General features: G+C 35.0%; 2 protein-coding genes across 2 annotated transcripts; one reads left to right on the top strand and one right to left on the bottom strand.

The window, feature by feature from the left end:
* Positions 1-30: 30 nt before the first annotated feature.
* Positions 31-9070, top strand: LOC132544832 (sialin-like). Its single transcript, XM_060208479.1, has 11 exons — positions 31-115; positions 2299-2492; positions 2874-3107; positions 3849-3936; positions 5193-5288; positions 5637-5764; positions 6010-6159; positions 6776-6908; positions 7170-7325; positions 7863-7948; positions 8858-9070. Exons 1-11 carry the CDS (start codon positions 31-33, stop codon positions 9068-9070), a joined length of 1563 nt encoding a protein of 520 aa, XP_060064462.1.
* A 2458-nt stretch (positions 9071-11528) lies between these two features.
* Positions 11529-20082, bottom strand: LOC132544856 (sialin-like). Its single transcript, XM_060208505.1, has 11 exons — positions 20003-20082; positions 18585-18781; positions 18085-18318; positions 17418-17505; positions 17059-17154; positions 16551-16667; positions 16229-16389; positions 15430-15562; positions 13124-13279; positions 12598-12683; positions 11529-11714 (listed from the first exon to the last, which is right to left on the bottom strand). Exons 1-11 carry the CDS (start codon positions 20061-20063, stop codon positions 11529-11531), a joined length of 1515 nt encoding a protein of 504 aa, XP_060064488.1. The 5' UTR covers positions 20064-20082.
* Between the last annotated feature and the right edge of the window lie 7918 nt (positions 20083-28000).

Here is a 28000-nt window from a genome sequence, read left to right as displayed (position 1 = left end):
TCTTGAAATTACGCATAACGCACCAAGGTCATGGGTTCGATTAACAGAGACGACGAGAAAGAGAGTTTACTCGATACTAAAACATCCAGAAAGAAGAACGCCCGAATTCATAATGGTAAGTATTCATTGATATGTGCTTGTCACAAATATGCTGTATAATGTCATATAGTCAAACGAAGGAAAAATGAAGTTTTTCGTAATATGTCAGAAAAGAAGACCATTTCACCTATTGCATTGTTATAATGAACTTTGATTTGAATGAATATAAAAAAATGTGTACACATTACATATGGTGTGGAATGGATGGCCGAGAGAAACACGCAGCATTGAAGAATGTTTAGTGTCTTCAAAGAACAGTGTAGCATTTATTAATCAGATTTTGTATTATGTGTAACAATAGAAACAAGACTGATATAGAAGATTTACATATCAGCTTGACCTCTATAGATATGGACATCACTATCAACGTGAAACCAACGTGTTTTATAGTATGTCAATGACATTTAGCAGTCCATTTTATAAATCTAAGAACGTCTACTGTGAAATAATTAATTTTCTAGGGGAATTTATTTTCATTGAATTCGTGGATACTCAAAATCTCAAGGTAAATTAAATAGATAAAGTTGTATTTTCAAATATTACTAATTGATTTCGTAAGCACGATTTAAGCACGAAATGCTAGTGGAAATGTATAACTTTGAAAACCCACAAAATTTTAACCCCACGGAAATATAAGATTATGCAGTATCTGTAAAAACGTTTTCTACAACAGTTATTTAAAGCTTGGAAATAAATAATAAGATGACATGTGTCATAGTCAGCATAGCCATGATCCAAACTTAAATTCATTCAATCTAGATCAAAATATAAACAAAATACATATTTACATGGCGACTACTGACAAAGTAAAAGGACAATAAGACCCAAGTGTTCAGAAAGAGTAAGCGTCTTCTGTTTATCATCAATCCAATGTCACGTTTGCTAATAAGGTTTTTCAACAACGGAAGCATCAGGCAAACTAACGAGCATCAATCACGCCTAGGCTAATATCGCACACAGAAACAGAATATTTCTCAATGACATAATTTTCCCGTTCTTCTGTTAACACTGGTTGTACTGACATGTAAAAGGCTATGTTACATGACGTCACGAACTTTGTAATGTGTTGTGCTTTATAACTGCTCATTACTCTTTCTACTACGTAGTACGAATCACGGATTAAACAGGTTTGATTTATGTTATACATTATCGTTGTTCGGGGACATATTCGTTTTGATCAGTGATCGGACGTTTTCGTTTAGATCAAGGATCGGACGTTTTCGTTTAGATCAGGATAGTTTTCGTTTACGAATCACGGATTAAACAGGTTTGATTTATGTTATACATTATCGTTGTTCGGGGACATATTCGTTTTGATCAGTGATCGGACGTTTTCGTTTAGATCAAGGATCGGACGTTTTCGTTTAGATCAGGATCCGACGTTTTCGTTTAGATCAGGGATCGGACGTTTTCGTTTAGATCAGTGATCGGACGTTTTCGTTTAGATCAGTGATCGGACGTTTTCGTTTAGATCAAGGATCGGACGTTTTCGTTTAGATCAGGGATCGGACGTTTTCGTTTAGATCAGTGATCGGACGTTTTCGTTTAGATCAAGGATCGGACGTTTTCGTTTAGATCAGGATCCGACGTTTTCGTTTAGATCAGATCAGGATCGGACGGTTTCGTTTAGATCAGGGATCGGACGTTTTCGTTTAGATCAGGGATCGGACGTTTTCGTTTAGATCAAGGATCGGACGTTTTCGTTTAGATCAGGGATCGGACGTTTTCGTTTAGATCAGGATCGGACGGTTTCGTTTAGATAAGGGATCGGACGTTTTCGTTTAGATCAGGATCAGACGTTTTCGTTTAGATCAGGGATCGGACGTTTTCGTTTTGATCAAACAATATCAAATTCGATTTCTAATTTGAAAATTTCTAATTGAAAATCCAATTTAACCTCGTATACATTTCACTCCTATGACAGAAAATATCTATTTTCACTCGTTTCGCCCTCGCGAAAATAGAGACATTCTGTATTTCAAATGATATATATGATATTAAATGGAAACTATTGAATGCCCTTTATATGTTTCAGAAATCGTCCCCATCATTCTCCACGTACATGCAATATCAATATCGATATGTGGAGGGTTCCATTCAATAAGAAGTAGTGTTTTGCAAATATTTGATGAGTAAAGACAATAGATGTGAGAGATGATAACAGTTTCCATCCGTATGTAAATTTTGATTTTATTTTAGGGTATGGCGCCCGACATACATTCACAATCTTGTCTTTTATCGGATATTTCCACATATATGCCCTCCGATTTAACCTGAGCGTTGCCATAGTAGCCATGGCAAATCATACAGACACCAAGTCCGATGTAAATAACACGGACATGGATGTGTGCCCGAGCCCGAGTTTAAACGACACGAAACTCACTAACAAACAGGTACCTCGATATTTGTTTTAAACTGTACATCTTTATGAGTAAATAAATCACGTTGGAAAAAAAAGAAAGATTTATATTTTTCAAACCCAGGAAATTAATCTGTCATAGTTGACATAGTTTTTATTTCCTCATCGAAAACCATTGTAAATATAAAAAAGTATATAATCGGTTATTAATTCCATGTGTTTATCATTCGTGGCTTATGACGGAGATAGATGTTAGGTTTACTTGACATATAGTGTATGTAGTCAATCCCGAAATACGTGAAAAGACAATGCAAAACAAGTTATGTTTTTTTAAGTTGATAGTATCATATTCACTGGATCAGGTTAGGTTTTCTAATCTTAAAATACCATCAAGACGTCATGGTTATTTATACAGGCTGTTGAATTCGACTGGGATGAGAGTACTCAGGGGCTTATTCTCAGCGCATTTTTCTATGGTTACGCCGCAACACAAATTCCCGGAGGATACTTGGCGACAAAGTTTGGAGGAAAGCATATCTTTGGCTGTGGAATTTTGATTACTGCCATTCTGACATTGTTAACACCTTTGGTTGCTAGGATAGGCACATGGGCACTGATTGTCTGCAGGATTATTGAAGGATTAGCTGAGGTAGGTACAGCAGAGTAGTTTCCGTAATGATTTTATAATTGACGTCGGTGTTAATTTTTGAAAATGACTATATCACATCTATTATAAGAAAAAAAGGATAAAGATTTATCTACATTGGTATTTCAATCTGATGATAATTTAAATTACAAAGCATCTTGCATCAGATGAGAAAATGTACGTTTGAACTTTCATACAAAATCGTATGTTGATTAAATACAAAGATGATCATACCACTTAATATGTATATATCTAAACTTATTATATCCATCGTATGTTTTTCATTTTTTATTGGACTGCATTGACCTTCTGTCTACTCGAGAATGTTTTTCTCGTAACAATTCATGTCTAAAATCCCTTTTGAAACTGTTGATATATTTGTAAAATTCTACATTACCTGAAAGATGTTGGTCTATATAATAGACTATGACGTTCCATTTTAATCTTTTGTGTTAACATAACCATTTAAAAGATTTTTATCATTTGTCATTTACCTTTCGGTTTGTTTAATGTTATTTCCTTTTGGATCGCTGTGTGTTTACCGTTTGATGGCCCTAATGAACATTTATGTGTTGATGGGCCGTTAAGAAGATATATTGATGATAATAATAATTCAGTTATTAAAATCATAAACAGAATAGATGTTGAAGATAAAAAAATCGTTATGGAATGGCTTTAGAAATTCTACTTTGCACCATCAATTACGAAATGATACCATTGTATTGTAAAAGGTTAACTTTGTAGGGTATGACGTTTCCAGCAATTTCGACAATGCAAGGGAAATGGACACCGGAGAAGGAAAGAAGCGTCCTACCTGTTTTCGCCAGCTCTGGTAAAATCGGATAGGCTCACTAGTGTATTACATTCATGTTTTGAATTCCTCAGGACTTAAAACATCTTTACTAAACACATGATTGTACGATAATGACAATTATACTCTCTAGTTAATCATGGACGTTGTGTTTAATGACTCCCAGCAATTGAATCACGGTCGTTTAAATATTATTCAACGATTAATGCGTGACATGTAATTTTACATTCTATTAATGTCTTTGATCATTTAAAGATCGGGGATGATCATCAAAGAAATATATTTACATTGTAAACTGATCTTTGAAACGTCTTATGAATTTTCCAATTTTTTTTTTATTACAGCTATATTTTATATCGCATTTTGTAGGGGACAATTTCCAAGTGCGTCGTTATTGCACCATTTTATCTTTGAGAGAATGTAACAATCGTTGTAGTTGTTACTTTTCGAAAATGTGTGATTTGTGTGCTTGTATAAAAAACACCAAGAAAATATCAACATGACAAATTTGTGTAAGGCAAACAATTGTCAATTTCGGATAGAAGTGTCCGTAATTAGTTCAGTATGTTTTTTGTTACGTATTCCTGCTACTGCAGGTGACAAAATGTTTGCATTGTGTACAAGTTATTTCACCCAGTATCTGCCGAGCTAGTTTTTAAGATATTTTGATAAACAATAAAAAAAAACCCAAATGGTGCGGTTGATAAAAAATAGAGACAATGATTTTTATCAATTCGTCTCCTATTTCATAACACGTCAGTATATTACACTATTTAACAGATACAAGTATTGATAAAATGTCGATAAGTGTTCGGAATGTAGGGGTAAGGTAATGAAGATGGAAATAGACTGAACGACATGACCAGGAACAACAGTGTTCGGAATGTAGGGGTCAGGTAATGAAGATGGAAATAGACTAAACGACATGACCAGGAACAACAGTGTTCGGAATGTAGGGGTCAGGTAATGAAGATGGAAATAGACTGAACGACATGACCAGGAACAACAGTGTTCGGAATGTAGGGGTCAGGTAATGAAGATGGAAATAGACTGAACGACATGACCAGAACAACAGTGTTCGGAATGTAGGGGTCAGGTAATGAAGATGGAAATAGACTGAACATGACCAGACAACAGTGAATGTAGGGGTCAGGTAATGAAGATGGAAATAGACTGAACGACATGACCAGAACAACAGTGTTCGGAATGTAGGGGTCAGGTAATGAAGATGGAAATAGACTAAACGACATGACCAGGAACAGCATTGCTATTTGTAGGTGCCACTTTCGGAAGTCTCGTCGTCATGCCGGTTGCCGGATATTTGTGCGACTCTGATTTCCTAGGTGGATGGCCCTCCGTTTTCTACATATTTGGTAACATAACGGCTTATAATAGATATGTTTCTTATCTCCGCTTCTGCCAAAATAAATTTATGAAAGTTATTTCTGTATTCATATCAATGTTGAAATGGTGAAATAGGTAGGATAAAATAAAATAACCTCAAAGCTCACTCATTATTATATTTCACCAGAACCTCCAAAATATTTAGTTTACTGTTAGTGGCATATAATCATATCAGGACCCCTGCTCTCACTTTAAAATATCGAAATTAAAGTAAATAAAATTCATAAAAACATAAACCTCTATCCATTCAACATTAACATTTCATGATTATTCCGGGAATCCACTTCCGTTAGGATGGTGTATTATATATTACTTAGGTGGAACAGCTGTAATATGGTTCGTGTTTTGGAACTTTCTGATATTCGAAACGCCATCTGATCACACACGGATCTCAGCAGCAGAGAGACTGTTTATCGAAAGTACCGCATCTGTAAAGAAAGCAACGGTGAGACATTGCTCACACCTTTTCATACCTTCATACAACTGTACCCTTTCATCAGTGCAATAACTCCGTTTTTGTGTTATTATACATGTGTGATATGGTCTTAAGGTCCTGTAATGGGCTGGAGATTCCTTCCCATTGATTCCATTTTGACGCCATTTGTTAATTGACGTCACCAAACAAAGAATAGTGAAACGTTATGCGATTATGTCAATAAACAGGATGTACGGAATATTTTTTCTTTAAAGCATTACCCTACACCTTGGAGAGCGATTTTGACATCGTCTGCAGTGTGGGCCATTATGCTGACCGATTTCCTGCAGGCTTGGGGTGGCTGCATCACATATACTACACTGCCTACGTACATGAATAAAATACAGAAGTTCGATATTACAAAAGTGAGCCTTACATATATCTTCTTTGCTCTCGATGAATAGGGTATTTTATTTTGGCAACCGATGTCATGTTTGCTTGTTTATAATTGTGATATGACAATGCAGAAACCAATATTACTTTATAATGGGTAATATTCGGATAGGGAAGGAATGTTCTCAATAAATCCGCAAAATATTAGCCCGGGAAATTAACTATTGATGTCGTATTTGAGAAGGGTATGCTTCTTAGGTAGTGCCTAATTTCAGGACCGCTTTTCGGTTTAAGTTGTGTTTATTATTGTCAAGACATTATATGTTAAATGCGACAACGTCCAATAAAAAACGTCCATGAATCTAAAGGAAATACTTGATTAAATGATTAGTCACCTTTCCGTAACTAAGGGTACACATTTCCAGAGGAAAATAACAAGTGTTCCGGTAGGTAAAATGTCTTACTGTACACTTCATCGAAGATTTCCCTTCATGTCTATCTTGGTCAATCCACGTTAGTAATTTCTAGCCCTCGAACTGGAGCCAGGTTAACAACGCCGAAAAGATTATTCATACTAACGAGTATCGAGCATATTATCATTAACTAAGATGTATTGGAACTATTCATGTTTTGTTTATTCATCTATAGGATGGGCTACTGATGGCCCTACCAATGCTGATGTCCTTGATAACAAGCATTTTTGGGAGTTACTTGGCAGATTTATTGCGGAGCAAGAGGATTCTATCTACGGTCACCGTTCGGAAACTTTTCAACACTTTAGGTAGTTATGGAACATTTGATACGTGATATTTCATTTGGGGTCACAAAGAGAGATATTGCCAGTTATGTTGGCGGTTAGTGATTGTTCTTTATACTTACCAACTAAGGTAAGACAAGATGTAGGCGTTTTGACCACATTTCCAACACTCACATTCGCTGCAACAAAGATGATCTAATAACTTATAGCCGGAGTAGCAAAACTATATCGCCATAGTCGGAATATACAATTCGTTTAAATGGTTACATTTTATATCCTATTTAGGTCTTGTACCCGCTGCTTTGTGCTTACCATTTATATCTTTGGCCGGATGTGAACACGTTATCGTCGTAGCACTTATTGTGCTTGGGAATGGAATGTTAGGGTTCGTTCAAGTTGGTTTGACCGTTAACCTTCTCGATATCGGATACAATTATTCAGGTAAGTAGTGTCCGAATGAATAGATATATAATGAAGTTATCTCCTGTGCTTGATTTGAACCGTTAGCATTACAATAGACCAATAGTCATATGCTGGTTCTTTTTATCATTTAGTGGTACTTTAGCTAATTGTAAACTTCCATTGCAAATTTTTATACCTTTGTGTTTTTGTACAATGCTTGTCAGTTATCTAAAGCAACGAATGACGGAAAACATGGCAAATTTACTGTATCCCTTAGCTATTTCTTCCTTCTATAATGCGTAAGTGTTGCTATTGACCTAAAACATTGACATCTAATAGGTAAAATTATTTTTGAAACAAAGATGAGTTCGCTAAACTCAAAATATTCAATACTGGATAGCGGATTGTTAATGGGTTATTAGTATTTTTAATTTTTCCATTTAATGCAACTGAAATTTTCGCTTCCTTAAGGCAGAAAAAATAATGATGAAGTCTTTTAAGAACAAAAACCAATAAGAAATACCAACATGTTAACAAAATCATAAACCAATGTTATCACTATGTTATATATTACAGGAATACTGATGGGTTTATCTAATTTTTCTTCGAATATACCTGCCGTTTTTTCTCCGTATTTTGTTGGATTAATGACAAATAACCACGTAAGTAACTAACTATACAATTTTGCATCAAAACCAAGGAGACACATGTCACCATTATCTTTATCCGAACTGAAAGTCAATAAAGCTAGGACAAACTATGAAGACTTCTGAAAACGTACATGGAGAATAAACTTGTGTTTTATACATTTGTATGCATATAAGGTTAATATTAGATACAAATCATCGTCATGTTTGGTATTAATGTTTTCATACATTCTTTAGTGCAAACAAGCCATGTGTAACAACAATAAGGAGATACATTCACTTCTACAGAATCTTAATTTAAACTTAAGCTTGATACAACCACGGCAAACTATTATTAAAAGAAAGGTTTACACGAACCACTCATAAAAATTCAATAGAATAGATATATTCCGGAAGATAATGACTTTTTATTGGGGAACTTTCTTTGAAAAGTGAGAAATCGGTCATTCATGATCTTACCCCACGAAGGTGATTTTATCAAATCACTAAAATCGTTTTATTTATCCTAATAACTATTAAATAAACTGTGTTGTGATCTTGCATTTGATACAACTAGAGATTGAATAAATTTATTGAATACTAACCATTGTATATTTTACAAAAAGTGTAATTCAAGCTTTTTCAGCTTTAATTAATCACTCATTTCAACCCGGATGGAAGCGCGCGATAGGTCTTACTGTGGGAGGAAACACCCGGGAAAATACGTTGTCGGGCAGGTGACCCCATTCCTAGCGTCATCTGTATTATGACGTCACTAGTAAATAAAATAGGGAGTGCAGATATAAAGTTTATGAAATTTATCATTCTGCCTACCCAGAGGTTCTTTAAGTAAAAGTACTTGAGTAAAAGCCCATTAAAAGCCGTAGATTGAAAGATAGCATTTATACCAAATCATTGATGTGTATTTCACATTTTTACGAGCAGGAATCAATGAGTCGATGGCAAACGATATTCTACGTGTCAATGGGTGCTTACATAGTCGGGACAATCATATTCCTTGTATTTGCTAAAGGATCAGAACAGCCATGGAACAAGCCACCTGACAAACCCAATGAAAATTACATCACAATTAAGCAATCTTCTATGACTGGATATCAATCGCCTAAAACAAGATATGCGAACTCGTATGGTTTTTAACATGTTCGTTGTCTACTCAGTATTATAAGATTCAACAAGGAGATATTTTAAATTTCTTTATACCAACTTTTAAGAATGTCCAAAAATGATGTTAGGTTCATACACGGAAATTATAAGATGCTATCTTGGAGAAATTTGATCTTAATATATGTAATATAAGCATGATATCGTCTTGGTAAATATACAAACAGAAGACGAAATGTGATTTGTCGACTTTCTAAAGGGAATTATATAAGAATACAAAATCGAGGAATTTCTCAATCATTAAACATCACTGTACCTAAAGTCTTACAATGATGGCCTGAGCATATATCAATAATAATATTAGTGATCTGGAGTTTAATTTAAAGAGAAGTGTATGACTGTGAGTGTACTCTGCATGTTATCCAGTGCTTTTGCCCTTGTCATACCTTTCATACACTCATTAGCATAATATACCCCAGGGAGTTTTTCATTGGCTGTACCAGTCAAACATTAATTGTGATATCATATTCGGGACCATGTTGTGAAAAAAAGCATCAAAAATTTGTTTAATTTTTGATGATCTTTTGTTAAACTCGTCTCCAAGTTTTAAGTTTGTTCTCGCTAGGACTCGACAAAATGAAAGCTTCATCAGGCTCGTTTCATAAAAATTGATAAAACCTTTATGATCCTATATATTAACATGTAACAACTTAGGTGTTAAAATACGTAGATGACATCAAAACATACTATATAGGAAAATTACATTTTATTTTTTCTAATGTCTACGAATTTCATCTTCACATAAAATACGAGAATATAATGTGTAATAACCAGACTCCAATATTGAAATTGGCAAGTTACCTGTACAATACAAAACGTGATTGTTAATACGTAGATAACAATACATGTACTCAGTATAGCCTGGCTTATCATGAGATAAGATGACAACGTGTAACATATGTAATGATTGCCTGTATGTGTAGTATATTGAAAGATAATGGGGAAAATCTACAATATCTGAACATTTGACATAACAAGTAAGTAATATCCACCTGCTGACTGTCGACAACACATATAACATGTCAGTATTAGGATACAAAGTAATATATAGTCACTCCACTAATAAACATGTAATATTTGTAATGCTAAAGTCCATTCATGAACACTACCGGATAAGGAACATGAGGATATACGCGTGATGTTGAATATATGTTATTTCATTGTTAAAATATATGTTTAGTGGATGGTGTGTGTATTTTTGTATGAGTATATATGTGTGTGAGGAAATGTGGTGAAGTGGTGTTTGTGTGTAAGGGTGTACGTATATATGATTTCCGGAACATGTAACCTTGTGTTTCGTTGACATTGTTAAATTCACATGTGCATACTATTTCTCTCGGTGTCGCGTTCCGAGAGAAATTGATGAAATAAACCATTTCAATTAATGTGCATCTCTATGTTTTCTATTCCATATTCAAGATATATTACATAGTTCATAAACTGTACTAGGGTGTTCATCTTATAAGAACATTAGTGTTTTAACAAGTTCAACAGATCATTGGCAACAACGTCATTACGTTCACGAATTACTTTCGGCATTTTGAATACGGTCGGAATACCCGTACCTATAGCATTTTAATGTTGTCACTGACACACAAAGGAATGATGTAGTATCATTATTAATCAGTTGCATTTTGATTTTCATAACTGATTAGCCCAATATCAGCATATGGAGACTTAAGCATGCATTACCTTCATAAATCCTAGCTGTAGTCGTCCTAGGGATACCCTTTTCATCACTTATCCCTGCTATTTATCGTATTTTACAATTTCGAATCAATTTTGGTGCTTTTTTAAAGTCCAATTAATATGCCTTACATAAAGTCTTGATCTAAGGAGAAAGTGGTGGCTTAGTCAGTAGAGAGATACCCTATTTTAACCTCAGGTGAAGATCCGAGATGTGGGGTTATTTGCCCCAGACAATTAACCGGTGATATCGTATTTGTGCCCTTGTGGACGACACTTTACACAAACTAATCTGGCTTTACAAAGCCGGAAAACAAACCAAACATTCTTCATTTAAACTTTCCTATTGAATGGCACACATAGACATATAAATAGAAAAAAATAAATTATGAATTATCACCAGATTGTTCTGCTCTGTGGCGTTTCCCTGCACTTCACTCTCTATATCATCTTTTGCCAGGAATGGCCAACACGATATTCTCCTTTTTACTCGATCTTAGTCTTAGGAAGGCGAAGCTGAATATACATATTATATTTTATTTATCTTACTTAAATTTATAAAATACATCTATGGAAACCAAAACGGAAAAGGAGCTAGTCGGTGAAGCGTCAATGACTTAATGTATAAAAAGACTAGTAGATATTCATGTTTGGTCATGTTTGTTTTAATAACATAATACATTTTTCACAATTGAATTGATAACACAACACAGGAGAAATACTCTACCATTGTTACATTTATTAATATTCAATGGTTATGTCTCTTGCATGTATCATCCTCGCTTGTCGTACCAGAAGTTTGAATATTAATGTCACTTGGTAATTTGTTCCAATCAGACTCGGTACCTTTTCCAAACAAGAGAAATACAACTGTTCCTGCTACATAGAAAGCCATAGATACATAGAAAATGGTCCGCCATTGTTGCATGGTTTCCTGAAATATAACCATGTTAAATAACCATAGCGGCAAAACATATTTGATCTATGAACCTGCTCTAGTCAATTTTGCCATTTCAACCTGCAACTGGCACTATCGTTGTCAGAATTCACCTGTCACATACATGTTTTGCTGTATTCGACAATATTACTTTAACTCGACAAAATTACTTTCTAACTTACTTCAATATTCATTAAAAAATAAATAACTGTTTAGATACCCTTTTCTTACATTATTTACGAAAATTCATGAAATTGCTTTTGATGCTGCTGTATAGAACTCTATATTTTCCCTCGATCATTTTGGCATGCGTCATCATTACCAATATTGCGTAATGTCAATTGAATTTTCATTAAGTGTTGCAAGATAAATAGAATACATGGTAAGTATCTTAAAATATAAGCTGCATTTTGGCTCGGGGCAAAAGGACAAACGTGGCTCACCCTTGCCAAAGTACAGTCTATATATAAAGATACTGACTATATATTTTCTTTGTACTCTATTGATCTTAAAAAATGTAGCTATGATAGTGTGTGAAGAAATACGACGAAATCAATGGGAAATTTAAAAAAAATAAAACAAGAACTGTTTAATTATCAATTGTTGTCGTAGAGGATTAGGTTTAAATCAGTACTGGTAGATTTCTAGTATACCATCTATCCCTGAAATCAAATGCTAACTAGATAACATTTTTGGAGCATTACGAAATGCGAGCCGCACGGAAATGTATGGTTTTACATCATTTTTTTTCCCATTAAGAGTGAAGAAATAGCTAAATATATATATATTATCTATCGGAATACTGATAATAAGCGAGAGAATATACATATTAGTTTATAGAAATGTTTACAATACAATCGGAAGGAAGGAGCCAACTTACGTTATTGTTTGTAAGAAGTCCTACAAAGTAAGGGGATATAACTCCTGCGACGTTTGAAGAAAAGTTAATCAGTCCCATAGTTATCCCTGCAACATTAATACGTTCTAGTTATGTCTTTATATGTGAATCATGGCGTAATTAACCGTATGGTAATGTTACTGGTGTGCAACATAAAAATCAATTCGTAATGCATAATGAATGTTACTCTAAAAGGGTGTTTAATCGTTTCAGGATTTTCTGGTGCAGCCTTTTATTTACGTACAGTTTGACATGTTCGTCACTTAATATGAAATTAAGTAAGGAATAAACGAAGAGTAAACTAAGTTTAAAATGTCTATGTATGTACAATTACTTAGTAGCACATAAACGATTTAAAAACAACTGTCAAGAGCACAATGCAACGGACAGCTGCACATGTCTATTTTATCGTTGAAAACAGAGAAATAATAACACTGTCATCTAGTGCAAAGAACTTGTAAATATTGGAAATAAAGAAAAAGAGGTGCCAGTTTGCCAGGGTACCTACCTGAGAAATTAAAACCAATATCAAGGAAGTTCACCCAAAATCCTGATCCACAAAACCCGAGCATGCCATTCCCCACAACAATGAGCGTAACGACTGCCACATGGTCACAGCCAGCAAGTGAAATAAAAGGTAGGCACAGGGCGGCAGCGAGAAGGCCTTGTGAAAATAGATATTTGAATTTAACTCTTAAAAAATGGGTGACATTCTTTTGCTTGTCGTGTATTTCCGCGACTTCCTTTTCGCAATGTACTCACCGCAGCATAAGAAATGAACAACAAACGCGTTAATACTATTGTATTATACTAATTATAGTTATTCGTTTTGACCACGACTTATTGGGATGTCGGAATCGCGAAAATGAATTGTCAATAAAATAGACTGATTTACAGTATTTGAAGACAAGTTTATACTACATCTGTGTGAGGACCAGTCGATGAAATTTCAGCCATAAATGTATTTGAAAGTCTATCGGATCAATTGTTTTCACAACATTGTACAAAAGACACCTAATGAATTGCGTTGTGCACAACAATATTAAAGTTAGATAAGGCATAACCAAAGAGTAATCAATATATGACTCGTTCATGATGGTAAGGGACAGTAAGAATGTTCCGTAGTCTATTCGGCTAACTTTGTTTAACACTTGGTCATAGAGGTGAGAGAGTGTATTTCCTCCCTCGTACCTATTAAGTACTGACCCGCTGCGGCGTATCCAGATGGCTTCCTTAACCAACCGTCTGAAAAGGTTGCTTTCCCTGTCGACTATTTTGAAATCATCAAAGTTATTTGTTGTGAAAATGTTTTAAATAATATATACTGAAAGGATAAAAAACGCAGGGTAATATTTATTCCGTTCTCCAAATAAAGTGAAACTTTGTGGATTGAGTAATTAGGTCATATTACACCTTGTCATGTATCGAAAATTTAGTCACGGTACATTGCGCAGCTCTGGTAAATGGAGGAAGGGGGAAAAAAAGAATCTCGTGCACCGTGTTGTTCTGGTCTCATGCAGCGTTGGTCAAGTCACTCTTCGTTAGTCTTTATACAGACCAACTGCTTCCCTAAAATTAATGAGAATTTGATTCGTTTTAAGAATGGCACGACTCACAGAAGTTCAGAGGGGTCAGGCCATTCAGATGCTGATGTAGGGACAGCTGCAAAATCAGGTTGCTAGGCACTTAAGTGTTAATGTTTCCATCATAGAACGTCTTGTAAGACGTCTTCGGGAAACTGGGCGATTGGCCAATCGACCTAGGTCGGGACGTCCGCGCGTAACGTCACGACGTCAGGATCGCTATATCGTCGTCTCTCATGTGCGTAATCGGCGCCTTACTGCCGTTGAGAGTGCACTTAATGTCCATGGAAATCATGGGCGTCCTATAAGTTCAAAAACTGTAGGGAATCGATTACGAGAAGTTGGTGTAAGAGCACGTCGCCCCTACGTAGGTCCACACCTTACCCTTGCTCGACGTCAGCGTCGTATGGCCTGGGTCGCTGCACATGCTCCACGACGGTTTCCATTGAGGCAGTGGAGACAAGTTTTTTTCACGGACGAGTCTCGATTCTGTCTTTATCGATCTGACGGCCGTCAACGTGTCTACCGACGTTGTAGAGAGGGACAGGTTTGGGGGCGATTCAGTAATGGTGTAGGGAGGAATCTCACACGGGTTAAAATCACTGTTGGTTGTTATTGATGGCAATTTAACAGCAGCTAAGTATAGAGATGAGATCCTCCGACCCCATGTTATCCCTTTCTTACAGCAGCATAATCTAACTCTCCAGCAGGATAATGCTAGACCCCACGTAGCAAGGATTTGCCAAGTCTTTCTGGCCAACAACAACATTCAACCACTAGATTGGCCACCATATAGCCCTGATTTGTCCCCGATCGAGCATCTTTGAGACCAATTGGATAGACAGGTTCGAAAGCGCCAGCCACTCCCTGCTACTCGAGAGCAGTTGACCACAGCTCTGATAAAAGAGTGGGACAACATCCCCATAAGACGGATTAGCGCTCTCATGAACTCTATGACCAGAAGAATAAGAGCCGTGACCACAGCAAACGGCGGACACACAAGATATTGATGACTCAGTTCAATTTCAATTTCAAAATCCTATGGGTCCATTCAATTTAATCATTAGTACCTCTAAACCAATTGTCAGATGCAAAATACAGACTTTGGAAATTTTCAAGCTTTAATTTATCTGTAAGTATACAAAATTTCGTTTTAAACGAAGCCCGATATCATACTTAATTTCAGGTTTAAAGTTCACCCTGCGTTTCTTTATCCTTTTAGTATACTTACTGACAGAGGAAAAGAGTTTTCGCACGACAATAGTAGAGAGGTAACCTCGACGTCGTAAGAAATCAGCTAGCCAGCCGCTGAATAAACCTATTAGTGCCGTCACTAGGTTTGGTATGGCCATCAGCAAACCGTCCTTAATGCAAACATCATTAACATATAAACAGAAAAGATGATATTCGTTATAGATATTTTGTTAACCACAAATCAAAGTTAATATACAATCAATTTATATATATATATATATATATATATATATATATATATATATGAAGTACACGAAGTAAATGCTGCTACGAAAGTTGTACTTGTCAAGTATGCTTATATTCTTGAAATATATCTGATGACAACAGAGTAACTCTATAACGATTAAAATAAATATCAGAAGGCATGTTGAGGAGGTGCATAATTCAAAAATTCAATTACTTTCATATTTTTTCAAATATTGTATCATTTGAAAATAACGTTAAACACATATATTAAGTAAAAAATACATAATAAATAAAAACCGAACATGCAGCTCCGTCCGATTTGGATATTCATACATTATCTGTAATTGGCACATGGGTTCTGTTATATCAAAAAGATATTTAAGATATTTTGGCACTGTAGACTCATACTTTCGTTGTAAATGAGTTTTTTACAATGTTTACAATGAACAATATATTTCCGATACGGGTACCTGTTTAATACCAAACCAATGTCTTTTGATATTTGTATTTAAAACACTGTAGACGTATACCAAAGTAGTAAAGTTTATAAAATTTGTTTACAATGAACGATACATTTCCCATACACGTACCTGTGTAATATCAAATCTCTGTATTTTATTCATGTACGTTGGCAGTACTGTCACACTTATGTACGCTCCCCAGGACTGACAAAATACTGCTAACATAATCGCCCACATAGCTGATGACGTTAGAATACCTCTCCATGGTGTAGGATAACTCTGTAAATTCCAATTACAACATCAGGTCAGTGTAACCTTTAGGTGTATATTTTAGTGACTAAGAGCTAAATTTTAACAAAAGGTAATGATTATAATTAATTAAAATAGATACTCGACTATGTATGAACTACAATTTATTTCAAATGGATACAAAGACTTTCCTTCTCTGTGTTCTGTCCAGCTGTACTTTCAATGTATTTCTTTTCTGTCAGTGAAATTCGAGGATGAGTAGCAGGTGTTTCGTAAATTAGAAAATGCCAAAACAAAAACCATATACACCCAATACCACCTAGAAATAAAACAAAATACAAACGCTCAGTTTACAGAACGACAGGCTTAGAAAGATGCAACCAAGAAGTGTTGTAATGCATTAATAAAGTCATGTTCTGTTAACGTTCTTATTTTGGCTCAGTCAAAACCAAGCGCCATATCAACTTGAACAATTTTTTGATCAACTTCATATGGAAACAGCAATTAAGCTTTAGTTTGTTCTGGTAACATTATAACAATAAAACGTCCAAAGTATTGCAAAATAGATTACAGTAAAACCGTATGTGAACAGAAATATATACAGTATGTCATTCCGAATAATGTCAGAACGAACAATAATTACATTTTTTATTATTAGAAAAATATTTTTTTTTGTAGATTGCACTAAAGCACACACGATTATAGCTTACCGAAAATATAAAAGCTTGCAGGCCATCCACCAAAGAACTGTTGGTTACAAAGATACCCCGATACAGGTAACACTATCACATTCCCTATCGACGCTCCTGAAAAATGAAATACACTGTTTACATTCTGTATACACTAGTACAATTAATACCTATTGTTGTTGCTCTGTTTTTCTAGATTATTAACAAATAGATATCCAACCGACATTATAATTCTATATAAGTCAAACTTCATAATGCACATTTTGGTACATAAATTCATTAAAAGCCAACGGCAACGAAATACATAAGTAAAGAGAATAAACGCGTTCATCAAAATAGGTAGATAGAGTGTAATAACTCTGTACGATATTGTCATTTACCACTATTAGCTAGAACAGTGAGTAAAGTTCTTTCTGACTCCGGTGTCCATTTCCCCTGCATGGCCGCTACTGCCGGAAAAGATGTACCCTGAAAGAAATACTCTAGTAATTTGATACCATATTCCTTGATCCTATTCAACTAACGAGTTTACCAAAGACACAAATGAACAGCAAGTTCCCTTGGAAATGAAGAATTAGATACAGTAGAGTTATAAATTTAATTGCATCATACAAAATTTCGTCCTTCTAAATCTCATCAGTGGTACGAAGTGTATAACAGGATGAAGCCAAAGAAGCGAATCAGAAAAACCTAAATAACTGTCAAACACAAACTTGGGATGTGTATAAACCTCTAAGTTAAATAATGTTTCATTATAATTGGAAAGGATTTTTTTAATCTATTGCCTTGATTACAGAGAGACATGTGACAGAACATATTGATTTACTTTAAACATTGAACCATTAAAAAATGTCTCAACATTGAAATCAATATAGCGTTTGACTCTTAGTTACCATGTCCATTCCTCAAATCTATCAAAAGTGGGTTTTTATCAAATTTCATAGACACCAGTTAAAAACAACAGTGTCTATTCCTTATTCATTCGAAAACAATATCACTAGTAATTTTTAGAAAAGCAAATATTAGCGTATGTAATATCTCACCCACCGAAACTATTCCCTCAATGGCTCTTGTGACGATAAGTGCCCACGTTCCGACCTCAGCTACCAGTGGAGTCAACGCGGTGAGTATTGCCATTATCAGTATTCCGTAACCAAAAAGACGTTTGCCGCCAAACTTTTCCGACAACATTCCACCTGGAATCTGTGTAGCGACGTAACCATAGAAAAATGAGCTGAGTATCATCCCCTGTGTCACCTCGTCCCAATCATACTGAACAGCCTGAAACGGTATGTAAAATACCATACTCTATATATGTTTCATTAAACAAAAGTCACTTAAAGTAATAAATATGACATATAAGTTTTCTTAGTTACTACGAAAAAGTACAGTTAAGATTTCAAATTATTGTTCAAAATTTCGGAAACGTTTATAAAAGCAAAACAGAAATGTATCTTGTTTGGAATATTATGTGGAAGGTTGTGCAAGAAAAACGTTATTTTTGACAATATCTTAAAATACATAGAAATAAACATTAAAATCCCTACCTTACCAACAGATTGTTTTGTGGTTACATTGATGCCCGGATCTGGACACACACCCGACTGGGATTCATTTTTATTCGACATATTGTCCGTGTGATTTGCCATGGCAACCATAGCCACGCTGAGATTGTACCGAAGAGCATACAGGTTGAAATAACCGATAAAGGACAATATTGTAAAGGTATGTCTAGCTCCATATCCTGGAACGTAGGAATGCGACACATGTTATAATATTTATCACATTCACTGAAAATTAATGTTTTGTCACTTTAATTATTTTATTCAGAAACTGCATTTAGTAAACCTTAGGGGGAAAAATGAAATTTCGTTCTGTGTTTTCAGTCTAGATATTGATCCTCACTATTCACTGAGTCTATGTGTATTTAATAAAATATGTGTTATAATCGTTTCTTATGTAATGGAACGGTTCGGATTATACATAAACACTTGACATTGTTTTAAATTTGTACAATATTAAGACATACGAAATTTATCCAATTTTGATATCAAAGTAGTTATTTTAAACCAATTCCTATCTTATTCATCAACATTAGCATATTTCCTGTTTATCATCATATTGATTTATTTAATAATTGTGCTCCAACTGTTAATATCATTAATGTTGTTGACAAATCCATCTCTATGATGTTTATTTCTTTTATGTTGCCAAACAGTTTGTATTGTAAAGTGTTGAAATTTCTTTTAAACCACTTGTGTGTCTTCTTTTAAATTCTCCCTAGCAAGACAAAGATTTATAATCTACAATATTTATATAACTTTTATAAAAAAAAACATTAGCATTATTGTTCATGTTCACATGAACGTTAAACTAAAAACAGATTGTAGGCGTTTCAGTTTAATCTATATAACCAATGATACTATTCTGACCCTGCTATGTGAACATCACATAGATCAACGAAACTACAGTGAACGACGTTGAGTTAAAGTCTTATTAAAAACTGTACTAAAAATATTTTGAATGGTTTTCGATTACTGTGGTGTTTCGTGACTCATGAAGTACGTGTGAAACGAATGTACTTAAGGAACAGGAAGAATAAATGTGAAAGCAACCACTGGCACAGCATAGTACGTACTTTTGAACAAATGAGTGATTAAATATTCAACTGGTGCCGGCTTGTTCACAAGGTCTCAAAACTTTTTCTCGAAAATCTACTATATTTACCTATGTTGTACCTGACGGAATCTACACATTCTATTTTACGTTCTCTTTATTTCTTCCTATCACGAGATATTCCCTAGTCCTAGATATAAAACCGTGTACATTCCTTATTGTGCAAAAGTGCCGGTTTGTGTAATGGATATAAAGATGATAAAAACTTTGAAATATGTGCCCAAATTCCATTGTATATCATTGGTAAGTAGAAAATATCTAAAACACAATATAAATATATTATACTTACCTGTATGTACTGGTATGGTTTTATCTTCAGTATTGTCCAGTAGTTTAGTTTTTTCGTCCATTCTGTCCAATCGTCCAATTCTTCCAATCCTACAATACTGAAAACATCTGTTGAGATATGTTACACTATTCACTCTACAGCCTCCACAAATTATCCCATTATGTCATCTTTTATCAACGGATTATACATACAATACGAATTTTATCAAATAAACCATTCCGTGTTCACAAGTTGTTTGATGTGACTTGACAAATATAAATATTCATTTAACTTCACTGATCAAGCATTAAAACATGTTAGTCATGTAATTGTGTGTGTTATGAAATGTTATAAACGGATGCGATATTGACCTCGATTCTTATCCAAGTCTTTACTCACGTGTTTCGCCAGTTTACATCTAGTATCTTCCTGTAATAAATGTAAACATATTCGTTGATGAATCTAGCTATATACAGATAACAATATACACAGTTTATGGACTAGGATCCGAGGCCGTGATAACCAGCTACACAGTCCTCTCAAGTAGTAACGAATCACATGATATAAATAATGATTAAACGGCATGTATTGTCATATAAACCAAATCTCAATAACTCTTGTGGGGGTCTTACAATGAGAACAAAACTGGAGTACCCGCGGAAAACCCATTTGTTAGGCAGGTGACCTCACTTCCATGTAGTATGATAAAGCCCATATTGAAGTTAAAAATATCATTTAGTAAGAAAAAAATTAAATGCTTCACCTTACCATGGCCATGACATATAAAGCCCACTGCCCCTCCTAAATTCCTCCACCCCAGACGTATTTTTTATTATTTGTGTGTATATATAAATGAATCAGGGTGAATAGAAAATAATGGTTATAAAAAGTTAATTAGTAATAAAATAGTGCTATACGTCACTTTTCCAGGGCCATGGTCAAATGACCCCCTGACCTACTCTAAATTTTCCCATCCTTGTTTTTTAGGCATGGACAATAATCAGAGTAACTGATAAAAGTGAGCGAAGAAACAACAATTGACTACAACGTGTAAAGAGACTTCATATTACCATGGACGGTTTCATTCAACAGAATGGTGAAATAAACCGGGATTTACTTCACCTGTGTGGTATTTTGACCCCACTTCATGTCACCATGTTTCAGAATACCATGCTTCACAGGAGAATCGAACCCTGGGCGCCTAAATAAAAGGCTAGTGAGTTACCACTTCGCTCTCATAAAACCTCTCAGTTTTCCTTTGTTCTTATTTTGCTAAGTGTTTGAATTGAAAACTTGTGAATGTATCAGCCTCTGGTATTATTATAATTCTTATTTATCCGGAATCTCCATGGATGTACATTTTTGTCTCTCGTTAAGATTTTACAATCACGATTGACACGTCGTTGTTGTGATGTTCCTGTAGGTGTATGGTGTACTTTAATTTATTTTTGGCTATACTGTATGTAGTTCTAAATGTGTATCTTTTGTACATTTCTTATATGCCGTGTAATACCAACACAGACAAATAAGCAATCGGTGCCTGCATTTTTGGATTACACAAGCCGCTTTTATTTTTGCGGTATTTGGCAGTGGCAGAAAAGAACCGTATTTTAGCACGTGCATTAATTCTGATTGATTTCTTATTATATTCTGACATGTCTCATTTAAAAATGTAAATACCTGTTTAGAAAAGCTATGTTACTTGTTTTATTACTAAAATTGCTTTTGATATCCAGTGATTGGCGTACAAATAATGGGGGTTAAAGGTCAGTAAAAGGCGCAGCGATGCGGACAGAGAACAGGATGAGGATATATCCCGAACAATAATTACAGGAACAATAGACACCATTTTGCGAATGGTAGAGGCTTCACGGAAAACAACATGGCATATCATTGTATTATTTTGATAGCGCCGATAAGCGTGATTGCACGTTTTACCTGATTTTGACGTTCGTTTTAAGTTTTATTCTCACACATTTACAAAGTATATTTAGTAGAATAATGTTGATTTCAATATAGTGATAGACAACATAAAACAGCATAATCACACCCTGGCATATTGTCCTTCTACTTTGCATACTGACGTTTTACAATAGAAGGCCCAGAACTGTGGAAAGGTAAGGAAAAGTAAACATTTTAGACTGATTAAAAGATCCTCTTTTGATCAATTAAAAAACTGTCTATACTACATAAAAATCTTTCTAATTATCAAATGCAGTGTGCATTCCCAATCAATTCTATATCAAAGGCCTATTCCCACTATCACCGTATTATAATCCTATGATAATTTGAGAACGCGACATCACTTCATTGACTTGACCAAGATTTACATGGCGGATGTCGTCGATGAAACAGAAGACGTTTACTCTTCCTGAACAAAGCTGACTTTGTATTCTGTTAAAGTTGTTAGTAAATTTCAGGTTTACACCTAGATATTTAGATTTATTTACACAAATTCGATGTTTGCCTTATATGTCCATTTCTCATTATGATGTAGTAACAATCCTTTTCGGAAAACAACAACTTCTGTTTGTTTTCAATATTCACAGTTAGGTTACTAATTTTACTGATTTCGAACCATTTATCAAACAACTTTTAACGGCTCAGTGTCAGGAGGAATGGGATAAATATACCAATAATAAATTGCACTCCCTAAAACCTATCGTCGGCGAATGGTGTCCATGCCATAGAGACAACCACCGAGACGAAGTTGTCTTTGCCCGTCTTCGGATGGGCCATACATGCCTTACACATACATATATATTGAAAGGCGAATATAACCCTTGGTGCATATGATATGATGAGCCATTCACTTTAAACTTTTTTATTGGACTGCATTGACCTTCTGTCTACTCGAGAATGTTTTTATCGTAACATTACATGTCTAAAATCCCTTTTTGAAATTGTTAAGATTTTAAAATTCTACATTACCTGAAAGATGTTAGCCTGTATTAAAGACTATGGCTTACCATTTCAATATTTTGTGATAATGTAACCATTTAATATCTTTAGCATTTGTCTTTACCTTTTAGTTTGTTTGATGTTATTTCCTTTTGAATCACTGTTTTACCGGTTGATGGCCCTGATGACCTTTTATGTGTTGACGGGCGGTTAAGAATGTAATAATAATGATAAATATTTTCCAGAATACAGCGAAACCTCGTTATCCGTACTCAGCGGGCTAATAGGGAAACTTCGAGATAATCATATATTTTAATTAACTGAGTTTGAATGTTTCGTTTAAAGTTAGGAGGGACCGACGGAATAATCGAATTAAAGGGGGTCTTGGAATCATACGAGATAACGAGGTTCGACTATCTTCCTAAATTAATGAGTAGATCTTGTAATCTTTGAAGTATCTGAAAATGATATCATATTGTCAGCGTAAAGCATAAGGAGTAAGCTTCAGTCTTGAAATTTACAATGCGAGCTAAATTGTGTTATAAGTAAGGATTCAAAATCGTTGACAAATAAAGAAAAAGTAGCGGAGACAGATTTTCTCCCTGGACGAGACCGATCTCTTACCCGGTTATGTTACGGAAAATGCTAAAGACTAACAGCGTCTGTCCCAGTTGGCATTTGTATAAAAGATTCTTGTGGTTGATAATATAATTGTGGTTTCGACTACCTATCTGTATAAGCAGGAGTTGTAAAAGATGTTCAACTGTTCTCATCATCAGTGCTATCAGGCATCGCGGGCTGCATCAGTACAGCGTGACATAGCCTGGGTTGATCACGTGACAATACGTTCTGACATAGACTAGCATGATGGGTACTTTATCCTTGACGGCGTAAACAACGGTTACTCTTCTTATCTAATTCTTGAGCACTCTACATGGGTATTGCTTTAAAAAAGTTTATAAAATACTATTTTGATCGGTTGATTTTGAGTTGGACATATTTTTTGTGAAAGATAATGCAACAAACGTATTTAGAAAGACATCTTGATAAATATACATGTAATTGAATTTGAGTAATACACCGAAATACCATGGTATTAAAAGCTGTAGTGATGATGATGATGATGATGATGATGATGATGATGATGCTCGGAATATCCATGTTCTTTACATTTTTTAAATTATTAGATGTATGAATACTTATTGAATAACAGGGTTGATGCATCTCCCCATCCAAATTTTTATATTTCTTTGGATCAAATTTGATTTTTCTCGATCACCTTCTAAGGATTCACAATTTAGGCTCTTATCGTCACTGAAGATTCCTAGACAAACAGCTGTATGATGTAGCTCAATACTTTGGCTGTACTGTATCTTCATTTGTATTGAATGATACAAATCACTTAATTGAGTTTGTACAATATTTGAGGGTAGAAAAGAGAGAGGTGCAGGAGCATAGTGGACACTACCTGTATGACCCGAATTCTTGTACGGCAGCCAGAATCATTCATGAGAATGCGATTTCGCTATATCGTAGATATGGGTACAGTATGCTGAGGCAGCACATAGGTATGTTAAAACTAAGTCCTCACACGTATAGCAGGTGGTCCCGATCAGTGGGACATATCCCAAAGATTTTACCTAAGAATTGTCATCAGACAGTTTCGATGTTATCTCTCCATATCAGTCTGTTACTTTCAGTGGGACATGTACCAAGAATTGTCATCAGACAATTCCTATGTTATCTCTCCATATCAGTCTGTTACTCTCAGTGGGACATGTACCAAAGATTTTACCTAAGAATTGTCATCAGACAATTCCTATGTTATCTCTCCATATCAGTCTGTTACTCTCAGTGGGACATGTACCAAAGATTTTACCTAAGAATTGTCATCAGACAATTCCTATGTTATCTCTCCATATCAGTCTGTTACTCTCAGTGGGACATGTACCAAAGATTTTACCTAAGAATTGTCATCAGACAATTCCTATGTTATCTCTCCATATCAGTCTGTTACTCTCAGTGGGACATATCCCAAAGATTTTACCTAAGAATTGTCATCAGACAATTCTCTCTCCATATCAGTCTGTTACTCTCAGTGGGACATGTACTTTTACTCAGTTGGGACTCTCCATATCGTGTTACTCTCAGTGGGACATGATTTTACCTAAGAATTGTCATCAGACAATTCCTATGTTATCTCTCCATATCAGTCTGTTACTCTCAGTGGGACATGTACCAAAGATTTTACCTAAGAATTGTCATCCGACAGTTTCGATGTTATCTCTCCATATCGGTCTGTTACTCTCAGTGGGACATGTACCAAAGATTTTACCTAAGAATTGTCATCAGACAGTTTCGATGTTATCTCTCCATATCAGTCTGTTACTCTCAGTGGGACATGTACCAAAGATTTTACCTAAGTATTGTCAGACATTTGTAGTGTTTTCTCTTCATAACACGAGATTATCGACGCCATTTAGTTACGTAATTAAACTATAAGGATTATTCATCATTACTATTATGTTATAATTCAATACACACACACACATGCACAAAATACATTTTTGTATTTTACGGCTTAATCCTGTACAGAAATAATCAAAATCAACAGAACGTAAGCCAATCTTTTGTCCCCCATTTAATATTTCAAAATTCGTGATTGAAACAAATTTGAAAAAGAAATTAACTATGCCAACTAAACCTTGGATGTTCATCAACAATTATAGTATAATCTGTTTCTTTTAATCGGCGCGAACTTGTTGTGAAGCAGACATCTTAATGCTAACATTTGTTCATTGATGCCGTGACTGGATACCCCATTCCTCCGTCAAATCTGCATTAATTATAGGTCGATAGATACTGGAATATAGTTAACGATCAATATCAAAGCACATAATGCAAGTACTAGAAACAGTCCTGGAAATATTAACAAGAGGCCATTGGGCCTTAACGATCATCTCACTATAAAGACCTATATTTAAAAGAGGCAAAATAGGCCTAAAATAAATCGCTCAACTACTCTAAATCTTCCATAGAAGTCATTGTTGGTTCATCAAGACTTTTCCTGCAAACTTGAAATCATATTCTTTATACATGCACTACATAAATGTCATTTCTCCTGATTTGATGTATTGCTTGTTGCAAAACCAAGTTCATCATTGGCCTTTCGGTTATCGAGAGGAAGTTGCTTAAGCATTTCAGCTCATTTGACCCCTGTGGCCTTGAAAGTTGGTCCAATATTAGCACTCTAGTACTTTTAGTTACTGAGAAAAAAACACTTTAACATTTAACACATTTGTTACCTGTGATCTTGAAAGTGGGTCAGTGTCATTAATATTAAACAAGAGGGCCATAGCCCTTAACGGTCAACTAACAATCGACAAATGGATGGACAAACCACAGAATTCGCTGATGGTTGTCTGACAAATCTGATGAATTCAAATTCTACACATTCCTTGAAAGTATCAGAAACTCATAAATGGTAGGTTCTGTGCATGAAAAACAGTTTCACCAAGTCATCCTTTTTTTCTTAAAAAAAAACAAAACAAAAATATTTTTCTCACTGGTGTGATTGAAATATGAGATGTTCAGACCATTTGTTCCATGTTGAATTCTGGACAAAAGCATAAAAATAAAGTTTGGTCAGGACAATCTCAGGATCACTTCATTCATGTTTGATATCATTGCCACTCCCTGATAATGTTTCAGGCCGAATTTGGTTGAAATCTACGGAGGGATTTAGAAGGAGTAGCATTTTGAAACAAAATATATTCCTCTTTTGGAGCCCTACTCCTTAGTCCCTAGGGGTCGAATCAACTTTCTGAATTTAAGAAATGATTCCCCGTTTTCAATTATGCTTCACACCAAATTTGGTTGAAATCCATTTAAGCATTAAAACCGAGTGGCGTTTTGAAGCAAAATATTGTCTAACTTCCCCTTTGGGGCCCTCCTGCCAAGTCCTTAGGTGTCAAATTGACTTCCTGAAGATCAGAAATGATTGCCTACTCTAACTGATGAATCAGCCCAATTTAGCTTGTTGAAATACATCAACGCAGAAAGGAGGAGTAGGGTTAACTATCTAATTTCTGAACTTCCCCCAGTGGGGCCCCGTCCCTTGACCCCTTGCGGTGGAAGCAAATTCTGAATATAAGGTATGATTACCTTCACCCAATGATGCATCAGACTAAATTTGGTTGACATCCATTCAGGTATGAAAGAAAAAAGTTTATGCACGACGCATTACACACGAAACACAATGACAGAAGAAGCACATGCCTTACGTCAGATGACCTAAAATCCTCCAACATGTATCATCCTATTCTTAAACTCATTGAAAACATCTTTACTCTTCCCAACCCCTACTCTAACAACCCAGAAAACCTTCTGATGATCTTTATCTTGAAATATATGAAGACATAACAACGAATGTTAGAAATGTTTGATTGCACATTTAATAATGTTACTTTGGCTTTGTACAAAAGACAATCTGACAAAGGATACTCTACTTAGAATGGTTACATAAAGACTTTATATTGCACAGATACATATCTTGCGAGACAATTACATATAATATCACAAATATAACAACTTAAACAAAGACTGAAAGATCTTCTGCATCTTAGCATCTTAAATCAATTTGGGAATAATGAGACACGAATGATGATGATAATAATGATATGATAAAGAATTAAACATCCGAAAGGGATCTTGGTGCCCACCATGGTATGATCTCTATCATTTGGATCATGATTTTAAATTCCTTACAGTCCCTCCCATAATCGAAGACGCATAAACAGGAGTTGAGGGGAACTTACATAAACAATTTATACCCATTGATCCAAAACTTTCTTAGAAACGGTGATTACAAAATTACAAACTCCATAACGGACGTTTGTGGGCACTTTTGTCCTTCAAATCAATTACATGATTGATATTGCATTTCTGGGGACCAAGGGAAACTTGTATATGAAATTTGAGAACTTTTTGGATGATGTTGGGTTAAAATAACTCTTGATGTATATATTATTCAATTCTATGTATTTCCATATATGTGTAAGTGCCTCCTATTATCTTGTCCTGATCCTGTACAAAATCTATAGTCATTGTGGTGCTTCA

Source organism: Ylistrum balloti, unplaced genomic scaffold (assembly GCF_031769215.1).
Source record: "Ylistrum balloti isolate Yb309-2 unplaced genomic scaffold, AGI_CSIRO_Ybal_v1 Utg369810, whole genome shotgun sequence".
NCBI classification, from domain to species: domain Eukaryota; kingdom Metazoa; phylum Mollusca; class Bivalvia; order Pectinida; family Pectinidae; genus Ylistrum; species Ylistrum balloti.
Note: the sequence above shows the minus strand (reverse complement) of the source record. Positions and strands in the feature narration are given on the sequence as shown.

Excerpts from the sequence above, each read along its gene's own strand:
- LOC132544832 (XM_060208479.1), top strand. The coding sequence starts at position 31 with ATGGGTTCGATTAACAGAGACGACGAGAAAGAGAGTTTACTCGATACT. Across the intron at positions 116-2,298 it reads GAACGCCCGAATTCATAATG|GGTATGGCGCCCGACATACA; the intron begins GTAAGTATTCAT and ends ATTTTATTTTAG. Across the intron at positions 3,108-3,848 it reads TTATTGAAGGATTAGCTGAG|GGTATGACGTTTCCAGCAAT; the intron begins GTAGGTACAGCA and ends TTAACTTTGTAG.
- LOC132544856 (XM_060208505.1), bottom strand. The coding sequence starts at position 20,063 with ATGGACGAAAAAACTAAACTACTGGACAATACTGAAGATAAAACCATA. Across the intron at positions 18,782-20,002 it reads AACCATACCAGTACATACAG|GATATGGAGCTAGACATACC; the intron begins GTAAGTATAATA and ends CCTACGTTCCAG. Across the intron at positions 16,668-17,058 it reads TGCAAGCTTTTATATTTTCG|GTGGTATTGGGTGTATATGG; the intron begins GTAAGCTATAAT and ends TTTTATTTCTAG.